A 25,811-nucleotide genomic window follows, 5' to 3' on the forward strand; every position below is an offset into this window, starting at 1 on the left:
GGCACACGCACGTCAATCACGTATTTAATTTTCTCTCTCCTCTGCTTCTTACAGATCCAAACTTCAAGGCGCCAATAACAAACGTGACGGCTCCCGTCGGCAGAGAGGTCATGCTCAGCTGTACCGTGCTAGATCTCGGTGGTTATAAGGTGAGTGCATACGTAGTTCCATACACATGTGTTGATTTCTAGGGCTTTCATCAGTAGTTGGAATAAAATCTTTCGTTTTGCCCAAACTTCTAATAATAATTAATTCATAAATTATGTGCGTATTATTGTATCTACCCTGAAAATATTTACATGTTTCGTAACAGTAAAAATAAGCGCTATAAGAAGAGTCAAGTAGATCTATCATTAACAGGGTAAATAGACCTCTACATCATACCAAAGAAAATTTTTTTAAACGGAAAAATTGATTTATCTTGTAATAAAATGTCTTGAAACTGTATGTCACATTTTTACTAAGCATTTTTAAGCTTTCTCGTACTCGTATCAATTTAAAAAGAAAAATTATTGTATTTAATAGAGCTACTGCAGTTGTTAGTGAACTCATAGGCTTTTACAACACTACTATAAAATAGTTTATATTAAAATTAGAAATCGTCACCACATGCCTTAAACTACTCGCAGTGTCGATTGATTGAATATTGTATACCCTTAGTATTTGCTGGTTTTAAAAATATATTTATAACAGTTAGAGTTTTTTCAAATACTTAAAATGTAACTGATATGGCTGAAAATACGATGGTAAAGTGTACACTTGTACGGTTGCAGTGGGAAAAGAAAGGAATTAGTCAAAGAAAAAAAGCTTGTGAGAAGTGACAATCACTAAAAATATCCTGTAAATTCTGAATGAAAACAAGAAAGAAAGCTTTCAATAAATTTTCGCGTGGCATTATCGATTCAAGTAGTTTTGATCAGGTCTGGCATATTCTTTTTAACAGCAACGCAACTACGACAAATATTTTTTCCTGACTGGTGTAGCTTCACTATCCAGAGCCGTTAGACTGGAATCCAGTGTCATTGTTCCTCTACTTCGCTCTTTCATCGTTTGACTGAGCTTTCGGCGACAATTCTCTTTCTGTCTGAAAGCACCTTTTCCCTGCAGAGCTTGTGCTCTTTATTCTGGCGGTCTTCTTTGCCGTCTAGCTGCACCGAGTGTGAGCATGACATCGTTGTCGTGGCTTATTACGCCGGGACTTTTTTTTTTTTTTTTTTTGCACAGTGCAATCAATAATGCTTTTGTGTGTACTTATGCACAGCAAGTTTTACTAGCTATCGTCAAAGTCTCCGTAGAGAACGAATGGTTGAGTTGAGCTGTTGTTAACTTCGATCATATAATTAGTTGATACTTTTGCTTTCTTCTAGACACTTCGTAAATTTAATAATAAATATTTAACAAATTAAAGTAAATTTTCTTTTCAGTACGAGTAGAAAGTAGTCAAATGATGCTTTTCACTGATTGACCGGCAGTTTTTGGACAAACTTATGCAATGACTCTATTGAAATTTTGTAGAAAAAAAAATCAAATTCTTATTGATGGAAATTTTAATAAGATGTACTATTTAAAATACCATATGTGAACTTACAAGAAGAGGATCTTAATTTTTTTATTAAAAACTTTGATGAAAGTTGATATTTCGACGCGAACAAGCACCTTGTAGTAAAAAAGTTTTCTGAATTTTCAACTGTTCCGAAATACTATTGCATTTCATCTTTACGCTCACCATGAGCTCTAGTTAATTGAATTAGTAATTCATTAGTAAATCACTCTTCATCACTAAGAGAAAACTTGTCTCACCAAATCCTTAACCTCCGACGGGTCTTGACCCGTGAGTAGTCCCCCAAAGATTCTGACCTTTCGAGCTTTAATCTTTTCGCAGATCAGCCAAGCGTCTCGTGAAAAATTGCGAATCTTTTTCTCTTGGGTCTGTATGTACCTAGTAAATGTTTGAATATGAATCCTCTTCGGATAATGGTGGGTTTTCCCATCCATCTTCTCATACGTGAGTATGTGCGTGTGTATTCGTCCCAATTTCCATGGCTTAGTAATTGAAATTCAAGGATGGAGTAGACATGGAAATTGGCTTTTCAGACTGCTTCTATTGTTTGAATCTTTATGAGTAGAGATTTTTTTTCCCTTATACTAAAAGACCAGCGCATCAAATGCTTTTTTTTTGCACCGCACGATTCTTCGTACATAAAAATAGCAATTTATTGAAAAATATCAGAACACAGATATCATTTTGAGTAAATGTTCATCTATTAATCAAGTGCGATTTACGTACATTTAAGTGAGAACATATTATTTGTCTCAATCAGTAAATATTCATGGAAAAATAAGTCAAACTGCTAATTGCTACTGTTTTTGAATTGAAAATTGTGTCCACCAACGAAATCAGCACTCATAAAAACTGAGAGACTATCACGTAAAAAAATCTCTTGCTGCACAAAGTAGACATAAAAAGTGTTCACTTGCTTATAGCACTATCATTCATTTTTGCCAACAATAAATCCTCTTTAGCACTGATTTTCGCAAAATTCGCAAACAAAACAATGAAAATAACGACCAATCGGCAAAAATCACCCTTGCCCCGCGACTCAGAGATCAAGCAATAATAACGCCATGTTTCTGCTTCATAAACGAAAAATATACTCGAGCAATAAAATCGTACACTCGCACAGAGTGAGGGCGTCCCTCGGCGCATTAATTAGTGCAAGCCCAGCTTAACGCACGGGAAGAATCTCGCGCAGCACGTAATCGTCGAGCCGAATTTATTTTTCAACGCTCCCATGATCTATAACAGGGGTCGCGATGATTTATCAGCCCGCGCACGCGAGCGTGTGTGTGTGCGAGGGCATAAAAATGCCCACATAACACCCTCCTCCAACATTTGGAAATCACTGCTGAAACTTTCCAGCGCTGGAGCTTCCCCTATAAACCTTTTCCGTTTGTCGAAGGAAGGGAGACGCTATAGTAGCTGCGGGTTGCGATTGCACAACCAAAATGAATTGTTGTTCTGCCCTTTGCGTGCTACGTGTGGGTGTGCGTTTGTGTGACTATCTGGATAGGAATATATACGGTAATGCGGTCGGAACGTGCCTTTCCAGACCTCCAACAGCAACTATCGCTATCGCCACGCGGCTGTTGTGTTGCTACTGTGCCATTTCAATTTCGATGATTTCTGCTCCGCGCGTCCTTACGTGGGGCTCTGATGGTTCTGCGACTACGACAGAGGGATCGCTACGTCTCCTCCGTATATTATGTGCTCTTATTTAAAAAAACACCTATATAAATGAGGCTTTTTTAACATTTTTTTATTATGTGCTCAACTGTTCTACAATGTTACCTTATAATAGTATGCAAGGAATATCTATATAATATGTACTAATTATTTTTAAAGTCATTAACAGTGGTACCATCTTTTTCTTCTTTTTGAAATTTTTAATAACATTTCCGCCTTGTTAATGACTGTTGAAAGCATGTAAATAAAATTATTTCAATACAATTTCATGAGTTTACCCGCAACTCGTAAATCTGAGCAATGCTATTAAGCTTAACGAGTGCCATTTTCATATTAAATGTATTTGCCATCAACATACCCATTTACGCATCTGAGCTGTTCACAGTAGCAAAGTACGAATGGAAAATTTAATGTTTACCATAGTAATGCACAGAGTGTTTTTTCATTGTGCTCATTGTAAAATCCAAAATCAAGTACAAGTAATTTTTGATAATTAATATCGAACCGTTGTAAGATCGTTAAGTACAATTGGCATTAATGCATCGCTAAGTTTGAACATTTAATTACTTACACAACAGTATAACACGTATTCTCAAGGTGTGCGCTTACAGGGCCTTCGCCGCCATTGTTATGATTCGTGAGGGTATAAAGCCTTGGAATTCCCGTGCATTATCATTTAAGCTTGCGGATACACCTGATTCACTGCAGAGCTCCTTCGGGAATCTCTCTCTTATCAGATAGCTCTGCTTTCTCCTTGAGTATACGGAGGTCGCGCTTCTACTGCTCTTCTTAGGTAATGCTGGAGTATTATATAACTTGAGTGTCAATAGATATTAACAAGACTCGGCTTGTATCTATAATTCCAAAGATGGAGATGATGATGATGGTGATAATTTGGTGCTCGTTTTGCTACAAATTCAACATCAAAGAGCACACACGCGCGATGGCTGCGATGCATTTAAATGAACGTAATCGTGATTTTCGCTTTTATTCCTGTATATACTTACGTATACTTGTACGTGTGCTGTATAATACACGTTTATAACGACGCGGTAAAATATTAATCATTCCGATTTTACTCTCGGCATTATGGCTGCTAGCTGAGTTCGTATGAATGGTAATGAAATAAGCTTGGATGACTCGTAATCCAGATAGTAGGTATTTAATTTTGACTGTAATATATATCATTATGAGACAGCTTATTCTTTCATTATTACGAGTTAATTATTGAAAAGCATCCTGTGCGTACTGTTTGAGGAGCAAAGCTTGTGTTTTCACATGAAAAGTCCGACAATTTATGACCACGTGTCTGTCTGACCTTATTCTCATAATTTTCAAATGAATTCATGATAAATAAAATACATTTGATGCAAACAAAGTGTAATGCAATTTAATGAGTTTATTTTTAATACTCGCAACGTATTCATATGAAGTGTTAATTTTACACGAGTACGTCCTTTCGTCAAAATTGTGCAATTGGAACGTGTACTTCACAATGAAAGCAGCCAGATTGAATTTGAAAAGCAGCAAAAACCTTTTCGTACGATTATTCTACCGTGTATCATAGAAAATCCTTTCGCCGTACTGTATGCGCCGTATGCGATTTCGTTTTCATCGAAGAAAAAGCTATGTAGTAAAAATACGCAGTACTTTCAATAATTTAACAAGCTCCATAGTAAAGTAGCAAAAAAGAGTTTAAGGGAGCATAAGATATCGGTGTATTAAGCATGTATATACATAAACCATCGTTGAAAACTGAAAGCAACATTCGCAGGAGTTCCCAGCGATATGAGTTACGGTCTGCCAGTGCACATGGAGAGAGAACAGGTGGACTCTCATGTATGACATGCATCGAGGGTAAAAGTGACCATTGCTGGTAGCAACCTATGGTGGAAATATTGAAAAGCGCTTGAGTTCTCTCTCTCTCTCTCGCTCTGTGTTACTTGGAACTCTTGGAAGCTGCGGTATGAATTTCAAATGGATCGTAGGTGGTGGCCCTTAGCTCCGGTCAGCGTAGGCAATGGTTGGCACGTGGTAGCGAAGGTATGTATACCGGGAAACGGACGATATGTGGGGAAAAAGAGAGATGGATATAACAGGAATAATCGTGTCGTTTATAAGCTCGAGTTAGTTCACGTGTTCCAGCTGTGCATTAAGATGACGGATAACAGAGGAGCAACGGACGGAGCAGGGCTGACACGCGCCCCGGGATTACGACACCTCTGCAGCCGCTCGTTTGCGATGATGAGGCTCGAGCTTACCCACCTACCACTACTACTACTACTACTACTACTACTACTACTACTACTGGAGAGCACTCTCGGTCGGATTTTATCTCGTCCTCGTTTTCCTTTTGGTCTTTTATCTTTTTTTTTTCCTTTTATCCACAATGTCTATACATTTTTTAAGACTCTTCTTTTTCTTTTCTTTTACCTGTTTTATGTCTTATTTAACGCGTTGTTAGGCTCTACTATTGGTATTTATCTGACAGTGGGAATAATATTGTTAGAGAGAATGAGTAGGGAATAAAGCCACAGCAAATACGTGTTGTCATCGGATCGTGATTGATTGTTTTTCTTGAGATTATTACAGAAGATTTTCTACTGAGATTGTTACATATTTTAGCTTCCGGAATTAATGCTCTATTCGAGGTATCGTTGAATGATTGAAACGAAGAGAAACCACATGGTTATTATAATGATGAAGGGGAAATAACATAATCAATCTACCACTATTAGGGCCTGCAGAGCATGCGTACACGAAAATCGCAGTGTAGACGAGTTATTGTCGTACACCCACGTGGGTAGGACCGCACGCGAGAACTATATTAACGCCAGGACTTCAAGTCGCGAGATGCTCTACGAGTACGCTACAGTACGACCATTACTGGATGTATTTGCTCTCGGGACTATTAATTGCACCTATGTGTATAAAACAGCACATTTTTATATCCCACGTGCGTTATACGACTGATATGTACGGACACTTCACACAGCTCCCAGTCTAGAGTGAGGTGCGACTTTTTCCAGCAGTGAGTTGTTTGCATCGTTTGAATTTTAATTGTACCGCTTTAATTTTATAACACGATGCCGGTCAGTAGCGTCACGCTCGTTTTTCTGCGATGGTACTTTGCTCTGTCCCGTTCAATTTTATATTTATGCAGGAAAAGATCCCAATGATATTTTTAGTTCAAAGAGCTGATGTCCGAACCATGTACATCGTAAGTCTCGTTTACGATTTTTTTTAAAACGATCAGTTTTATCTTCAAGGGCTTTATTGATCACTGGTCTTTACTTATACAGCTAGAATAAAAATTCAAAAAATTGTCATTTTGGATTTTTTCGGGATTTTACTTTTTTATTTTTAATAAGGCTGTAATTTGTTTCAAATACGTAGGCTATGTAAGTACGTCCTTTTAAAAATTTGACCATTTCTTAGTACGCGAATTGGAAAGTATTCAATCACATCAATGCAATCAAAAGGTGTTTTTTAGAGTTCAAGTCTCAATTTCAGTAAGCTTCACATGTACCTACTAGTGACAAAAACAATTTTTTATATAAAAAAAGATATGCACACACATCTGTCTTTAGACAACGAATTTTCCATAAGATTTTCCCAAAAAAATAATTGATCTTTTGGATGCTACTCTCGAAACGTATCTTTTTTAATTTTGTAAGGTAATAAAGAGGCAAGGAAATGAAATTTTGTATCATCCTCGCGTCACCAGACGTAGAAAAGAGGAAAAGAGCAAGCATATGCCGCATTCTCCCTGCATGTGAGCGTTTAATCAGCAGTACGCAGAGCATGCAAGCTCCTCCATGCTCTTCATTCATCTTTAACTCTCGCAAGTGGTCCACCCTCCGAGCTAATGCGAAAAGAATATTAATTACGAGCGGGTTAAATGAAAGTTTCAAAAGAGGGAGAGAGAGCTGTTAGTACCAGAAGAAAGAACCTGGCGGGGGGGAGGAGGGGCGAGAGTATAAACCAGTGCATTTGATATTCAACTTACGCGTTCAGTTTTTTCCCCTTTTCATACAGGAAAATCCGACCAGGATGCTTGTCGCTCGTACCTAGAGAGGAAGAGGAAAAGGCCGAGCAGGGCACGAGGGGCACGACCCGCACTTCCGGCTATGATAACCAAGTATTTACGGCGCAGACGAAAATCCGCGTAATTTACACATACTCACACGCTCACCTCGTACGTGCTGCTGGTGTATATCAAGCGCGTATCCTTTTTTTCCTTCACTTCCTTGCCAGAGTCTCCACATCTAACCCTCTCGGTGCGAGGAGAAAAAAGGGGAACTCGAGAGCTGTTCTCTATACGTCTACGAACCCCTCACTCTCACCCCTTCCATCGCAGATTCGAAAATTAAGCGTTTTTGCGCACACTCTGGGCGAGAGAACTCGCACGCCCGGCTCGACAATAAAATATTCATTTGAACCGACCGGCCTTTACGTGAAGGTCCGGTCTCTGCTTTGAAAAAAAAAAAAAAATTAAGCTCGGTTAGTGCATGTCTGCTCGTCCACTTTTTTGCCAGCTACCCGTGAGATAAAACTTTTTCTAATAGAATTAACGAGAGAAGGGGGTCGAGCAAGCTGAGTAAGTCAATTGAGTTGTAAATGGATGAAAATCATTATGACGAATAAACGCCGTGTGAACTTGCTGAAGCCAAAAGCTACTGCTGCGTGGCTCGTGATGTTTGAAAAAAAATTCAATTATCCGTAGCCATGGGTGGGCTCTTTTGGGCTTGTTTCAGAAACTTTATAGTGCAGGAGGCCGGTTCAATAGCACTAATCACTGGAAATGCTTCGTCAAAAGTATTGATTGTCGGCATTGTCGAATTTTCATTTTCAAAAATGCTTCGACATGAACGTCACAGTCGAGTTAATTATTATTTTTATTACTCTTGAGCAAAAAGGTGAATTGATAGCTTTTTTTAATCATGAAAATTTGCAGCAATCGAAGAGGACATCACAACCTCATCCAATTCCAGGGATGGGAAACGAACGAAAATTGGTTTTGTATCGTGAAGTGCTTCATTTTATCAAATGTCCACCACTATTCCATGGGTATCGGGAGCCCTCAGCATGGAATAAACTTCGTTCGTGATAGATACTTCATTTTATACTCTGCATGGAGAAAAAAGGTGCAGTTGTTGAAAAAAAAAACGCTCGACGAACAATGTGATGACACAGCATAGAACTTTCTTTGATCAAACTCCATTGAGCGACTGTAGCAAGTAACTTATTATTGCATTTGCCATTTATATCTGCTAGTACGACGATTTCGCGTCATCTCTGTAACATTCAAGCTTAAGAGGAGCGATCATCAGGAAGCTTCAGCATCGCAGGCCTGTCAGAGTACAACGATACGAGACGTCGCGTGTCGTCGGCAAGGATTATCGTAACGCCTTCTGTGGATCGGATATCATCATGACCCATGCCTATAGAAAGTAACTAAAGCCCCGATGATTTTCTCCGGACCGGTGCCCGTGACTTTCATCGAGATATTGAGTCTGCTACACGTGTGCAGATGTAAGTCCCGAAACAAGGCTTAGCTCGTATAATAATCTACATGGCTCTGTGCACAGCTCCCATGGCACTGATGAACGCTCGGCCGGTTTCCATACATACATATAGTTAGGATGAGCACGGGTACATACACACATATTCTATAGAAACATAGTCATCCTGGCACAACAACGCATATGTGATGCAGTGCATAAGAAGCCACCCAAGCCCACCCAAATGTATGTACATTCGTTATAAACGAACGTAAGTACAGGCTGGGTAGACAACTGCATCTGGCTGTTTAGAGGCACGCGAGTTAGTCTGTTTACGCAACTGAACGCATCGCTTAGATTGTATCCATCTATCTATCTATCTGTACCTCCAGTCGCGCGCTGCTCTCCGCCCTTATCTCGGCGGTGATTATGCACAATCAATGGATATGTGTTGGTTGATGACACACGGCATCATTTGGGATATAGATCCACACTTGGATCCACATGTGTGACTATGCGTCGATGTATACCAATAGTACACGTATATCTATAACGTGCCTTTGTGTGCATTTGTATGTACGTACACGCAGTGGCGGAAATCCAGAACGCACGAGCGAGACGTCAGTCCTACAGGATGAACAGGTGGGGGATGAAGGGAGGAGATTCCGTGCGCAAGATTAACTTGGATGCACACATAGTACATACACGCTCATCGATCAACGAGAAGCAATTTACGCGCGTGTCCATTACAACGCGCGCCGATGGAGAGCTAGCCTCGAGGCTCCACACTGTACTGGCTGCATACGGCTCTTCTATTATACCTATATTCGGCGCACATTATACTGTAAAGCCAGCTAGTTGTAGTATATATATATCCGGTGTGTCCACGTATATTTGTAAAAGAGGAGGGTTACGAACAACAAGAGCCAAGCGAACAGCGGAGCCAAGCACGCTCGCTGGGAGATTTGTTTTTTGTTTGTTTTTCATTGTGAAACTACTGCAGTTCCCGACGCGAATACACGTGTACTGCAACCAAAGGAAAAAAAGATAGAAAATTCTGACTTAATTGACGAGCTACCCGGTGATTGATCGAAAAGAGAGCTAGAGAGAAAGTGAGTGAGGAATTTACGCGAAAACAATTTAAAAGGGGAGGATACCTCAGGATTTTTGTCTTTCTCTCTCCCCCTCGAGATTGGTGTATGAGTCATTTTTTGCATGACTTGTACGTTTTTTTGCGGGCCATTGTGGATTGCACTTTTTTTCTCGTTCGCTGACAATCTTTGTCTGTTGGTATTTGCATATACCAACTAAATAACGATTGTTTTTCATTTTTCTACGTTTTACATAAGTTCAAGTCTGGTGTAGCACTCACCCGGTCATTTACCACTCAAGCATCCTGGTTTAGTAACTCAGTCGGTCCATTGATCCCACTTTCTATTTTTCCTTTGTTGATTTATCTGATGAGTAAATCTTTGTTTGCATCACCATTAGTGACCTGCACTCAACCACTTAATAGAACAAAAGCATAACTTTATATTTCCCAAGTCCAAATATAATACTACTCACCGGGCTGTTGTCCTTTAGTCTTTATACGGCCTATGTAAGATCTCTGCAATCTAGGCTTTTAATTTTTTTCTTCTTCTAAGATTGAGGCTTTCTCTTATCGAGATAATCGATTGTCTTTTTAACTAGTTAAATAATCTTGAATATAATTTGGGCTAAAAGTAGTACTATCCAATCAATAGGATATATCATGATGGTATTAAACTAAAAATAAATTTTAAACAGCCGGCTAATCAATTTTTCTCCCTCCGTTGTGTGTGGCACATTAAATATTATCATAATTTTCTCCGTCCGTAGAGCTGCACTGCTTGTATTGTCAATCTAAATAAAAAATAGCAAGCCTGGGTATTCAATTATCTCTGTCATTTCGTGTTGGTTCGACTGGTAGCATTTAAAATAATAGCTCACCAAAATGTAAAATTAGAATATGTCAGTTGAATCTTGCGTATTAACAACGGACTCGTTTGTTAGTCCGAAATTAGATTCATCGTTTACTAATCGACGAAACTGTCGTTCTCTTATCTGTGCCTCAATGAATAATAAAAATTCTTTTCCTTTCCCAAAATATTTTTTTGCCGAGCTATTGAATTTTTCATATCTCAAGAAATGAAGATAAAAAAAGCACAGCTAGTTTGAAAAAAAAAAAATTTATATACATGCGTATGATAGTATAAGAAAAAATAAAAAATGAGATTTCACAGGGTAAGGCGGATAAGTGCATCTCGCTCGGGAGCAACCTAATTGAAACGAGCGCGAGCGAGAAACTTGGGTGTCAAGTTGCATTTGACGCAATGGAAAGTGACAAATGACCCTCCTCTTCGTATTCGCGCCGTAAGAGAGAAGAGGGGGAGGGAGAGAGATAAGTTCTCTCGGATTCCTTAACAAAGTAGGTAATGGAACGAATTTATCGTGGGTGCCACTACGGACAGAACGAGGAAACGGAGAGGCGAGTAATAAGAAAAAGAAATTCTCGGCTGCCAGTCTGATGGGAAATTCGAACGGACTAACAAAATAGTTAGCGCGTAATTAGCTCTAGGTAACACGCAAACCTAGAAACACAAGAACCGACGCTGCAACGTCTCTGTATTAGTAGGAATACGCTCTTTTCCGCCGCGGAGGAATATTGAAGTTGCCCCAAGGGCTGCCTCTCCAGGGGTACTCGCAAGATTATTACACTGCTCAGAAGTGGAGTAGAGTAGTCCGATGAAAACGCGTTTGAGTCTCGTCTCCGTCATCGTCTTTTCTGAGAATGTCGCTGCACTTTGGATAGCAATTCGTCGTCTTCGTCATCCTGCCAACGAGGGAAACGAGATGATGAGAACTGAAAATACTGAAACTGCTAGCTCGAGGGGACACTGGCTGCTTCTCCTGTGCTGTATTTTAGGTATATATGTACACGTATATAGACACAGTGGAGGAAGAAGTTTCGCAGGAGACTGCATGGCAAAGAGTTTCAATGAGCAAAGGAGGACGTGGGATTGGTCGGCTTGCCTTTCAAAAGATCTGGGGAGAAGGAGAATTTATTTTAATGAACCATTGGGGATGAGTATAACTCTTGGATAGATTCTAACGTTGGTGACCGATGATTGAATTTTTATATCCTAACATGATTTTTTTTTTTCTAATTACCAGTTGGTATAATTCGTCTTGTATTGGCGAAGTGGTAGCTTGACATCAGTTAAATTCATTACACACCGTTTCGTGGAATTCCCTGTGAAATGGTCGACCATTTTGATAAACGTCGAACAATTACAGTTTTTAAACTCATTAAGACTTTGTTATTTAGGATCATTTGATGATTTGAACCTAATCCTCCTTAAAATAGTATGAAACAATTATTTAATAAGTACTTGATTTCAATTTATCTAAATCCACTTTCAGAAGATGACTTTGATCGACATCGTAATAGAACAACAATTTTATGCTGCTTGATGTTTCATACGCAAATTTCCGAACTAATTAACAAGTATTCCACAATTACTGAAGTGATTACGCACTATAATCAACGAAATTAATTTGACCAAAAGTTCGCGTTTTTAGTAGTACAAATGCGTCCATAGAAATTCCAATTGCCGAAACGAATTTAAATATTTCAAACTGCTATCGGTGGCAAAGCCATTTACAAACTAATGAAAGCAGTACACGTGCGAGGGCAAGAAAGAGAGAAAAAAAAAGCTCCGAGATTGCAGTGGAGCGGGTATTTCAAATACGTGCCCGGGTCTCCTGGCTGTCATCGAAGTGCAAATATATGACGGGCGTTAAATTATTTTAAAATAAAGATTTATCGTCGTGCAGGCTCCCAACCTCTCTTACCCTCCCCTACTGCGCCTTCTTGAGCAAAGACGCCGGACTGTACTCGCAGTGGCGCGAAGTCTCTCGCAGCGTGCGCCGACGTTTTAATTACTCCATTTATTTCTTGAAATGGCACACGCCACTGCACCTCCCCTGCCCTCTCATTTGCTCGTTTTCTCTTCCCACGATGACGTCATAACTACGATAGCGTTGTAGATGACAAATAACCATTTTCCACTTTCGTACCGCGCGGACGTTCCAACTTCGGTCGCGGGATAATAAATTACGTCGGTCGCGCGATGAGCGACGCTCCAACGACGGATCTTCTTCGCCTCTTATACTTTTCGCCAATTTGCATACTTTTTACACAGGTAAATCGACTCTTTCGGAGATTTTTGTCCTATCCTATTATTTTAGGTATTATTTTGTTTGTGGTTTATAATTTATATACGATGTACTGCTTGTGCCGGAAAACGTTTTTTTCCATCGCATTTTCTAAACCAGCATTTGACTTAGTTTTTTCCAGTAAAACTAATGTACTTTATGTTTGGTAAAATTAAAATTCATCTCAATGTGTTGAAAAATTCGTAAAATGATCATTTCCAAGTTCATAAACATGCTTATTTTAATAAAAACAGTCTTAAAATTCATGAAATATTATCTTTATCGATAGTTTCAGTGAACTCGTAAATTATTATTTCTTTCGCTTCATCGTCCATTTTTAGCTGAGTAAACGAGCTATCCTTACGTCGAGAGAATGAAGATGAGTTATAATGGATGGCCTGATGTAAACGTCTTTAAAATTTTTAATTAATCTCTCAAGAAGAAACGCGAGACTATTCCTAATATTTTCAATTAAAAAGTTATACCAACGTTGGTACTTCATGGTGAGTGATAAAACATCTTTAATAATGTATATGAATATTTTTTTATGTGCTGTTATTATCATTGGATGAATTTATAATTAAAACAATGATGCACACCAGGCAAAAACATCGAAAAATTGCTAATACGGTTTTCCGAGAAACAGATGGATAAAAAAACAATCTTCATTCATTTAAAAAAACATCTTTCGTAAACTCACTTCTGTCTGCAACGCGCAAGCAGTTCTTTCTGGCGTCTGAGGGGGGGGGGAGGCTCGTCTTTGCTGGAAGGTCGTTCTGTGTCTTTCAAAAGGATCACAAGATCGGCTTCTGAAAAGGATCTACATACTTTTGTTCTCTCACTCTCAACCTCTAAAGAAAATCATGCACGCGTACGTTAACGGGCTAAGGACGGGTGTGGGTGGGGGTGGCAACTGGTGATAGAGAATTTGCCCAGAAATAAGTTGGGCTACAGTCACGCTGACAGGGCAATTTTGTCAAATGGAAGAGGAGCGCCTCCTTGTGCTTCTTTGACGCAGACTTGCCTTAATACATATATAGCTACGTGAAACGCTTTATCATTATGGTGCCATGTCGTATGTCGCGTACACGCGATCACAGGCGTACAGTGAGTCTGAGAGCCTCTTTGGTAAATTTAGGTACTGTATTTTGGATTTTCCGAGTTCGCTTCTCGTGGGAGTATACAAGAGCAGGCGCAGCCTGTGGACTTTGTGTTTCACATGCGATTTTGTGCATACAGACGAGAGACGACTGGAGCGTTTAGTTACCAAAGCACATGGAAATGGGCTGTATTTTAGATTGCTGCGTTCGTACGTGGAGCTTTTTGGCCCCTCGAGGACGAGGTGAAAGTGGGGATATAATTAAATATAACTCTACTGCTGCGTGAATTCGTTTGAGTGACAAGCGCGACTTTCGCCTTTGATGGAACGAGCGCTGCTGTTGCTATTGTTAGTTGATTGGTCCTGTTGTCTAACCGGGAACTGGTAGTGACATCAATTGTAATTGAAGGATTATTCTGATTAGAGTTGAAATAAAGGTTATTGAACGTTCGATGAAATTTTATGTTTTTATATTTAACTTTCACATTTGTAACTTATCAAAAATATATTTATATTTACTTATAAAAATAAATTTTATTACTTATAAAAATAAATTCCATAAAAACAAGTTTTTTGTTAAAAAGGCAGTTGGATTTTTAAAATTTATTGGTTATTATTATACATGTTGAGCCAATAAAAAGATAGAATCATTTAATAAGATGCAATATTCTTTACCTTAAGTATCTCTCACAAAATTTATCGACTGAAATTGTATCAATTTAATACGGTTCAACGTACTGCAACAAAAAAAATCGTTTCCAGCATACAAATCATAGAATACTCGAAGCAACGACGCTTTCGAACGGGTATTTTCCCGAATACAATGTACGATGCTCCGCAGACAGCTCAATTTACCGAGTACTTCAACTTGAAACGAGCCCCCCGCCCCAATCGACCTGTTCCGATATTATCCGCATCTTTTCATGCCCTATCTCATTTTATCCATTTCTCCTTACTTTTATTTTTTTCCTTTTTATCTCAGTAGCTGTACTTGAAATTTTTTGTTTATCCGTTCTATAATCCTATAACTGTGTCTGCAGTGGCTTTGATTGTGGCGTGAATTTTTTTCCCTTCATTCGTGTACAAATTTGAGGTGGCTGAGTCACCTTTGTAATCGTGTCTCTTGAAAGAAGTGGAAGAATAATATACAACTAGCTAGTAAAACAATCCATTTGCGCACGTGCTGCTGCTATAATGATACATACAGATTTGGAGAGAAAGGAAAAAAAAGATGGAGATAAGAAGAGTGTGTATGTGAGAGAGGGAGGTAATAAACAGGCGTTAAAGGACGCTTATTATCTATACGTTTATTTCAAAAGTTTGAGGATACTAATTATTTTTCAAAACTTCTTTTTCTGTCTTTCCAACCACTAGTTTGTTTCAGTTTTTGTCTATTTAGTGTGTAAAACTGTTATTTAATCGTACAACTATAGCTTGGATTCACAAAAAATTCAAAGTTCATTTAAAAACAAGAGTTCATTTGAACACATCTTACGGCGTATAAACTCAGCGAAATAAAATATCTACTGCTGATCATCGATTTTATGATTAAACCAGTAGTTGTATATACATATATATATATATATACATATATATATATATATATATACACATATAGTAGTTGTATGTATATACCTATACATAGGTATATAGATATAAGACAAACTCGTAAAGCGAATTTATAGGTATCATCATAAAAGACCCATGCAAGCACAAATCAAAAAAAAATACACGTCAGAGTAAATTTAACAACAGATGCCAGTAAAGGGGAAGAGAAGAGAAAAATATAGGAAAAACCAACTACAACTACACTAGAACTATTATAACGTAAGATCCTCTGCGTGGTAGCAATAACGATCAATTTTTTGGCTCATGCTTGCAGGTAGCCTGGCTGCGCGTCGACACGCAAACGATCCTGACGATAGCTAGTCACGTGATAACGAAGAACCACCGGATCGGGGTGACCCATAGCGAGCACCGCACCTGGTTCCTTCATATAAAGGAGGTGAAGGAAACCGATCGCGGCTGGTACATGTGCCAGATCAATACCGATCCAATGAAGAGTACGCTTGGATATCTCGACGTCGTTGGTGAGTACTATATTCTTTTAAACGTTTTACGCTGCTCTCTTAACGACCTTTTGTTCGAGCGTACCAAGTGCGTACGGAAGCTGCGCTACACCCCGTGTTTTGTGCGAAATCTCCACTTTTACAGTGTTTTCCTTTTCTCCTCTCAGCTTTCTCTTTACACGTCTTGCAAAGGACCGAGGAAAGCGGAGCTGGGTACAACAATGTCTTCATTTTCCAGTTTATTCAAAACAAAAGGCATCTATTGAACTCCTTTTCTACAGTAGTTGTAACAGCAGTGGCAGTCCGTTTGCATTTATTAGAGGATAGTTGTCTGTTTCCCGAACAACCAGCACCAAAGATAGGCCAAGTGCACTTATCTGCCGACTATTGTATTTAAAGAGATTATTTCGCTTTTATTACTTTATAGTAAAGTGGGGGGAGCTTGCTCGTGCGAAACTTAGGTCTTCGCAATTTACCTTGCGTATTTCGATTCCTTTAGATGGGTGGTCGGGCTACATGGGTACAACTCAAATTTCTTCAATTTATTGACTTAAAATAGAATTTTTTTTTCTTTTCGCGCAACATTTGTTATTTCGCTCAACAATCTGTAATCTTGTGTGGCCACGAACGAAAACAACAAGACAAAGAAAGATAGCGTCGTGCATCGAAGAGCATACAAATCGATCAATCGTTACTACGCTTACACATGCATGGAAAGAGGATTCCAAAAACGTGGGTGAAAAAAAATTCTTCGTTGGGAGCAATCAGCGTAGAGCCGAAGCAAGAGTATCAACGGTGCATCATCCAAGATAAGCCTCTTCGTCCCTTTGCGGCTTTATCAAGGGCGCGTTTTATTTTGGGGAAACCGAGGTTCCGTTGCTCATATCCACTCACCGGATATTTCGCTTTGCCCCATAAAAACTGAGCTCAAAAAGAGCGGAGCCCCTCCTACTCCCATCTTCTTTCAGGTGTATGCAACTTCAGCCTTTGCAGTTGCGCGTCCCGGAAGATTTTGCCTGCCCACACACGGTTTTCCTACTGCTGATGCCTATCTCGTTTACGCGACCAGTGCATACGTTCGGGTATGCGTACAGACGTCAAAGCTATCCTACAGTACTTCGGCGAATGGAGTCTAGCTTTTGGAGCGAAAAGAAGATGATACAGCTCTCTCGATCCCGAGCACGGCTCGCTGATTTTCTTTCTTGAGTGCATGCACGCGTGCTTGCGCGTGCGAGGGTCTATATTTATGATAGAGGGCACGTGAGGAGGGGTAAGGCCGATTTTTTGAAAGGAGAGTTGTAGTCGTTTACCCTGAGTATTAGCTGGCCTGTTCGGCTCGATAAGTCGCGAGCTATATAAGGGTTATGCTATTGCCGCTTTTGGATGCTCCGCTTTGCTATCATGAAAACGAGGGATGCTGCCGAAGAAAATTCGTGTGCGCCATGTACTTCAGGGTTGTCGTATTACATGGTCCTATTACATGGTACGTTACTCGGTAACTCGTTCGGTTTTATTAAAATTATGTGTACAAGAAGATAATTTTGTTCTAGTGTGGTCTTATCTTGGATACGGTTATTGGGATTTTAAGTTCTGACGTTTTATCGTGATTTATAGAATTCAGTATGGGGAAAAACAGTCGAATCGGAAAACGAAAGACTGGGAATAATAAGCACTTGACACGTTGGAAGTTAAAGAAATTCACTTTTCTCGTCGTCGAGGATTAAAAAGGAGATGCTGAGAATCTACGAAAGTGCTGCTCTTTGCATTTCCTAGCGCATCCTTGCACTTACTTGGATGTCCTCGAAGGTGAGAGTTGGAGAGGGAGAGCTTACGCTGCATGTTTTTGCAAGCCAGATAAGCTTGGCGAGCAAAGTGTTTGCAGAAGAAGGGGGGACAGACTTGATTCGTTAGTCAATAAAAAAATTTTTTTCGACAACTCTTTCTGGGGAGGAAAAAAGCTCGCAAAAGATGTATGACTCTCGACAGATTTAGAATTTGTTTTTGTCCCGTAGAGGGGTACCATTCGTCATCCCTTGGATGAACGTTTGGATGAAAATTGCAATTGGGCAACGGAGCCTTTGAGTACATTAATTTTGTTGATGTTATTTTCGACAAATGAAATAAAGTTATTACTGATCGAAAGAGAGTCAGTAGTCCACGAGTTGTTATGTCTTAAATTTAAAAAATAAAGTGCTTGGACAGGTTAATTAAGTTACCAATCATGGTCAGGTTATAAGGTCGAAATGCAAATACTGGCAAATAAATTCAACGAGTTTAAACTTCTCTGAGAGTAGCCATAAACAAAAGATCAGAAACGACTATAAATATAACACCACCGAATAAAAATGCGGTCAATTGTGACAGTAACCTCTATCAAGAGTCATGTTCCAGTCAAATTACTGTGTGTACTTCATTTCATTACGACAAGTTTGGTGTTGGGATCAACGCTAGATTTGATTCGATTTCCGAAACTCGTGACATCTTTCCGAGGCCAACTGTAGTATTCGAAGCAATTACGAACATTAATTATGCGTGACTAGCTAATTCGGGCTCAGAACGCCATGGGGCTGTCAATTAGTTTGAAAATTCCAAGGGCGGAAGATGAGACGTGGTCAAAAGAGTTTATCGAGAGTTCCGCGGTTGGATCGGCCCGTATTCTTACGACTCCACGCTTGCTGTAACGAGAGACACGACCGCAATTCAGATGTACAAACGAGAGACATAAGGTAAAGAGAACGTGCCAAGTATCGACTGCAAGCTTCACCTGCGGGAGTACTCGCGCGATCCCAATCCCGCCTCCTGGCTCTCTTTGGCAGTTGGATAGAGCTAGTGGTTTGGGCGACAAGTTGCAAAGTGGCTTCGCCGTCAGTTCGCAAGACTCATGGAAGGGACACTCGCGCAACAGATGCTCTCTCCCTCTCCCTTGGAATCGCACAGGAAGAAGAGTACGATGACTCTCGCTGTATATTAACGGTCGAATGCTCACTCAAGTAGATTACAACTCTAACAGGCCTCCGTCACTGCTATTTTACCACCAGGTATCCACAGAGGCCCAATGAACTTTGTGCTGTTGGGGATCAGAGTTGTGTGGTCTTTAGAGAGCGATCTCGCGTTACGAAACCAGTCGATCATGGAAAAAAATGACTGAGAGCTTCTGTCGTCTCATTTTTTTTTTCTCTTGTATAGCCCGTCAAAAGGTTAAAAACAAGTTTCATGTTTCCCTTAGCCCCTTATCCCACCGAAAGTTTTGATTAAACGCGTAGGTATATTAATATAAAAAAATATGAAAGCTCGATACGGAGATTCATATAACTTTGCAAAGTAGCCAACTGGTGTAAACGCAGTGCTTCTGCTTTCAAAGAAAAAACGCAAAATTTTATATGAATACGAGAGAGAGGAAGGAAGGGATGGGTATCGCGTATTTATTAAAAATTGTATTAAACTGAGCGCTCGAGATGTGCGGATTGATGTACATTCAAATTGCAATATAAATTTTTTTTTCATCAGAATGTATACGAGAGCCGTTGCTGTCGAGCATTTGAAAGCTTCGGCGTTGGGAAATATAATTTCAAAGTGTTTGTCAAACAGGGGCTTGGATTCGCTTCAACTTTGCATAAGTGAAATTTACCGCTTATACGGCAACTGGAAGCTGCCTTTTTTTGCCCCACAGGCTTGTACTCCGTGATTTCTAACGTATGAATAAACCACTTGACCCACATGATATTGATGCGTTTGAATGAAAAAGTTGAGTTTAATCGGCGTAAAAAGTTACGAAAGTGCATTTGCATTGTATGGTGACTTTGAAAATGAATAAACTTTTTTCCAACATTGAAAAAAGAGAGACAAGTGCTCATAGAATAATACCCTTAGCTTGCGTATGAGAAGCGTGAGCTAGACATTGTTATTCAGGCCCGGGACTTCTCCACACGTTCAGCGATCCAAAGAAATACAATTATGTAGTTTGTGTTGAAATTAAAGTTAAGTTATCGAAAACAATACTCGGCACTACTGGTTTGGGGTCAATAAAAGGAGCAAAATAAGCGAGTACCATAATCTATTTTTTCTCACTGGTCTTGTGGTAACAATTGCATTCGCAAAGGTGAACATTACACTCACATAGTGCCAAGGATTACCGGCATTCCGTGATATTAGAGGTAGAAGTAATGGCTACGTTGGGAAGACTACCGCAGGTAGGCTAAGGGATTTAACGGGTACGAGAGTGCATAGGATGAGAAAGCGAAGGCGAGACTTTGCTCTCCGAGTAATGAATAACGACGGGGTGGATGAAGCGGGACACGCATTCGCGCTCTTCTTCTTGATAAAGTGTGTGTGTGTGTACGTGGATACGTGCGAGCGGAATCCCAGTCTTCGGTGTGAAGGGCTTAAGTGGATGTGCTTTGGTTTGGAGTGAGCCTACGAGATCCTCGCCACTGGTATGCTTCGTTCGAGAATGCGTGAGACGGATGAACGAAGAGCAAGGGAGTCTTAGTTCCACATGACTGTTGCTCTAGGGTAAACAATCTTCCACTTATTGAATATGCATTGTAACGAGCTGGTGCTTTGTTGTTTTCAGTCTGAAGGAAGATAAGTAAAGTTTTTTTATGCAGCATAACAAGGCATTTCTATTAAATATTTTTATCATTAACGTAAGAGCAGCTACGCAAATTATTTAACTTTGGTAAAAATCACTTGGTCGAAAAATCATAGACTAGAGGTCCTAAATTGCACTTACCGAAGAGGCCGAAATTGAGGAAGTTCGAGTAAAGTTGTTTCAAGAAAGAGAGCAGAGTTCACCATCTATCTCACTCATCTCGTCAGTATCGAAGTTGAGCACTGCCCGCCGTCATTGTAGTCGATCCATTTGATAAAGTGATCCATTGTCCGGTCAAGTTACGTCTGTGCTACAGTACGACTACCACTATACCATTGCAACTTACAACACCCAATTTGAACGCTGCACCGAGGCTTTTCCCGTCAGAGTTTCACTCGGCCAACCCTTATAATATCCTCGCGAATATCCTCCTAGTCTCATCTGTTTCTCCAGAATTTGTCTTTGTTCCTCGTTTTCTGCGCCTCAGTCCGATGACAACGTATATAGTTCTTCGTTCGTTGACAGATAACAAGATGGCAACAGTTACCAAGCAGTAGAAACTTCCAGGTCGAAATTGTCTGATCTTATCGTCGAGTCGTGTGATAAAAAATAAGAGAGCCATACTGTCTCGTTATTTCTGGGGTTAGAGGGGTCGCATATGTGTTTCCATGAACGCTGTACAGGTGGTGAATAAGTGAAACGAACGAATGAAGTGCCTGCCTATGAAAGAAAATAAAAAGACCGTGAAGTGAAGCGCTCAGTCGTGCATGCACGAAATTTGTTGCAAAACGCGTAACAAGGTTCAAAAACGGTATCTTCCCTCTTGTTAGGTGCAGGGGATGAAGTGACTGGCACTGCTACTACAGCTGTTTTAAGGGGCGAAAGGGCGGAATAATGGGATTGCTTTAATGGAAAATTTTAGCATAGACGTCGCTCATTGTTGACGTGATGCCAGGGCTTGGGATAGATGCAAAAGACTACTGAGAAAACAATTGAATGAACTCTATGCGGCTCACTTAATTTTTACCAACTTTAATCAACGAAGAGGTTCGTTAAATCTTAAGACTCAGAAAACTTATACGGTAAGGAAATAACATACAAGTGATACTTACATTATTGATTTTCATGTGTAAGGGTATGGTATACGCTTACAGTGAGACTTAGTGTGTTTTTGAATCAAGTTAACGCCGCGAAAACGTAATATATTTATCGAACCTCACACAACGTAGAAATCATGTATATTATATTACAGGAGTGTACTTCTTCACCCAAAAAAAATCTTACATCGGAAGTTACAAGTCTCGAATTATAGATTGCGAAATTTACAGGTATGGGTATATAGGTATGCACTTTTAATTAACTATAACTTAAGAAGGTGAAGAAAACAAAAGCAGAGATAAGTAAAATTTTGTAATTGGAAAAAAGTCAAAGAAAATATGAGCTGTTTTTATAAATCTATGTATGAGAAAAGCGTTGAAAAGTAATAAAAAAATGAAAAACTTTACTTTTCATTTTATCTGTCAAAAGTTTTCTCAAGCTATTTATAAAACGCTGTATAAAATATGCAAGATATCAGAACAAATATTTGGTATTGGGATTGTGATTGATAACCCAGTTTGTTTCTTAGGATTTTAAAAATTACATGATTGAATGAATCAATAAATTATGTTAGCATATAATATTGCATTTAGTAGATTAGAAATTATCACTGAAAACATCATACAGGAATTTGTAAACTTAATATAATTTATCGTTTTAAAAATTTGAGCCAATCCAATTATTCATTTGAGATTTCCGGTTAATCCCTACCTCTTGAGGGTCGTTAGGTTTATTGTGACGGTGCTAGCTACAATTCGCCTGTACATCCCCTGTACAATCCCTCACTGATCAATGAACCCTAGGGCATAGATTACTATTTACACCGATCGTTATAAGGGGGAGGAGAAGAGAAAAAAATCCGATCGATACTGATGCATAATGAACGCGTGCAAAGAGCTAATCAATAGAGGTGTCGTATTGAACTTCCGCAAATGCATTATCGGCTCGCTCTCGCACTGTGTGGCTTGGCCGAACAAACAAACTCGGATAGTTTAAGCAGAGATGCAATCAGTGTTGGGGTGTTAAATCGTGCACCGTATGTACGCTCGTGTGGGTATTAACCGTGACTAATTTACAGGCTAAAAGAGCTAAAATGGCGTTTCTTTGAACTTGTTACTTCTCTCTCACTCTGTGAATGTTTAAATATCATCACTAATTTTCGACTGCATGAAAATAACCCTGTCTCTAGTCGTTCAGAAAACAAAGTACCTGTATTCGTTCGTCATATTGAATTAAAAAAAAAAAATTTGAGTTGTTTTTCTCGAGGCATCCTTAGTCTACTTTAAAAAGTCAGCTGCTTGCCGTTATTACCATTACTTAAATAATTATATAAGTTCATTGCAGGACACAGATAGCTTCTAGATGATTTTAATTGTTGAAATAGAAGAGAGTTTCGAAAATACAAAAAAATTCCAGATGAACTTGGCTACGTGCAGCTTTACGCAGTCAACCGTGTATAAAAAAAAAAAAACGTTGCAAATAAACAGTCAGAGCCCTTGGAATAAAAAAAACTCACTTAATCCCTTGGCAACTTTATCAAATGGCGTACTGCGCTCTTAACAAGTCAAAGGATAATAAGCGATGCTGCGCTGTCCAGCTCACAGAAAAGGAGAACACATGGCTGCTCGTAATTAAAGAATTTATACATACGTTCAGTCTTCCGGATTGACATCAAAGCCATCGTTGGTATACATTTTATTTAATAATAATTCAAGAGCGAGTCAGCAGCAGCCGTTGCTCATCGCCGAGGGTGCATTTTAGCGCGGGACAGACGAGAGGACTCGAAGGGCTTAGCACAGTGGATGAGAGAGCAGCCGATTGGCCAGCTCGGTGCATCGCTCTTGGGAAATAAATAAATGAAATCTACGATCAATCAACTTAAATTCCGTGCGCAACAAAAGACTCGACTAATGAAACTCAAAGCTTTGTACCCCGACCCTTCATCAGTTCGGGAGCTCGTTTTGAGAGCTCCGAAGGGAATTGACAGACGCATGCACGTTAATGTACTTGTTGGCAGACAAACATGTATAGGTACATGAAGGTGTGTGAATCGACTGTAGCTCCAACGTAAAAATGGGCTCGAGAGTACATGCAGTGCCCTGGAAACGAGCGGCTTATTTTCTGTCTGTCGCCTAGCGAGACTTCAAAGATACGGTCCAGTGAAAAAACGGGGGCTCATGCATTAGGTCCACCAACCGAACCTAAAGCGCATCGTGAGTGTACAGTGCGACAGACAGAGAGTTCTATTGTATTTTGCCTCAACAAAAGGTGTCATTTGGTGGCGGTGGATACGGGTATTATGCGAAATCAGTCGGCATGCTTCTGTCATTATTGTGGAATATATCTACATAATCCAACCATCTTTCCGCCCACCTCTTCATTATCTCGCATCCATGGCCATCTCGTTTTCTTTTTCTTGTTTTACTTTCCCACTATAATCTCTTTCCCTCTGTCTTCTTTACACCATCCCACAACTCGCAGTTTATTTCTTTTATTGACAGGACACGGCTTTTGGTCTACAGCTGGTGATGATGATGTCAAAAAGGGGTATCCAGCAGGTCGAACGGCGACTACTTATTAAAAAATGTTCAAGTTAGCCCCCTTCCCTCCTGCTGGTCTTGTGTTTCCCAACGACGGTTGGCTCCGTACGTACGTACTTTTCTGTACGCTCGAGCGACAGCAGAAACACTTACGCGCCAGGGAGATGTCCTTTGTTAGAGTGCACTTTAGGATTTACCGGGGACCCTCTCCCCTCTTTTTTTTTGTGCATCACACGGAGCGTGGAGCTCATAAATTTTGCCGGCCACAGCGAGCTCTGATGAAAATGCATTCCTGTTGTACGTACTGTAAGTATTGCTTGGATGAGTGCTCCACTGAGAAAATATGCTTTACTCAGTGTAGTATTTACGTTCGTGGACATTTTTGGGAAACGACTTATCTTTCATTTCGATTGTTTTAGTCATTTCTCTCTTTTGAAAGGAAAATTTTACATATTACTGTAACTTCAGATGATTCTTTTTACTTTCTTGCCCTTAGTTGTGATCCCTAGTAGAAAAATAAAGCTATACTCGTAATGCAAAAGAGGCCTATCATTTGCCTTTTCTTGCTCCAGACTTTTATCCTGTGAAATAACAAAAATTCACAATTTTTTTATTAATTCTATTCTATCTAGTGTTCTAACGAGATATGCAAGTTGGTGCAACTTGATAAACTTCGAAACTTTTACGAAGAGCCTTGAATCATCCTTCTTCTTTTGACTTCTTGTTACTCAATTTGGTTGGGTCAATGTATTGATGCTCAATTGGATACTTGGTTGCCATTACAGTTAAAATGATGATCTCTTATTACTACGTTGAACAGTATAGTTGTTAATATTCTTGCCACTAAAGTGACTTGGACGATAATATTTAGGGACAAAAAGAGCAATATTTATTCTTAAAATCCAATGCTGTAACACTTTTCTTTAATCTTTAACAGTTACGAACTTAATAAAAAAATCAAAATAAAGACTACTACCCGTGCAATACCATATTCATGTTTCTTAATGCTTACACTATTGTTTTTGAGTATTATTGTTCGCCCATTTTTTTCACATCTACGTATTCATCTTTGTAATTTTATAGTGCATGCTCTTTTATGAGCTTGTAAAATATATTTTTCCCCACAGTTTTCCATCCTAATCTTTGTCAAAACACTCGACTTCGAATATGTCTTTCATGTATTGAAGCAAATATATTTGAATCATTTTAAATTTATGCGATTGTATTAGAAAATTAGACACATGACAGATGAAATGGCAATTCAGCGCCAGGTTATTTATCAGGTAACTCCCAATTAAGGAAAACGAGAAAGTTTTCCCAGTAGTGGAAACTAGTGTGGCGCGGTACTTCTCTTTGATGTAGAAACACCTTTTTGGCTCGCTCCTGACTTCTCCTTTTCAGTTTTCATGTTATGGATTAAGAACATC

The 25,811-nt window shown here is 39.4% G+C and overlaps 1 protein-coding gene across 1 annotated transcript in view; it reads left to right on the forward strand.

Moving 5' to 3' along the window:
* Nucleotides 1-25,811, forward strand: part of LOC106645572 (lachesin-like) — a 155,033-nt gene that overhangs the window by 106,322 nt on the left and 22,900 nt on the right. The window contains exons 2-3 of the mRNA XM_089597195.1: nucleotides 55-149; nucleotides 15,969-16,176. Coding sequence (XP_089453321.1) covers nucleotides 111-149; nucleotides 15,969-16,176 — 247 coding nt within the window. The 5' untranslated portion in view covers nucleotides 55-110. The remainder of the gene's footprint in view (nucleotides 1-54; nucleotides 150-15,968; nucleotides 16,177-25,811) is intronic.

The sequence above is a fragment of the Copidosoma floridanum genome, unplaced genomic scaffold (genome assembly GCF_036245765.1).
Source record: "Copidosoma floridanum isolate Cflo_tuat_1 unplaced genomic scaffold, Cflo_Japanese_pri ptg000030l, whole genome shotgun sequence".
NCBI classification, from domain to species: Eukaryota; Metazoa; Arthropoda; class Insecta; order Hymenoptera; family Encyrtidae; genus Copidosoma; species Copidosoma floridanum.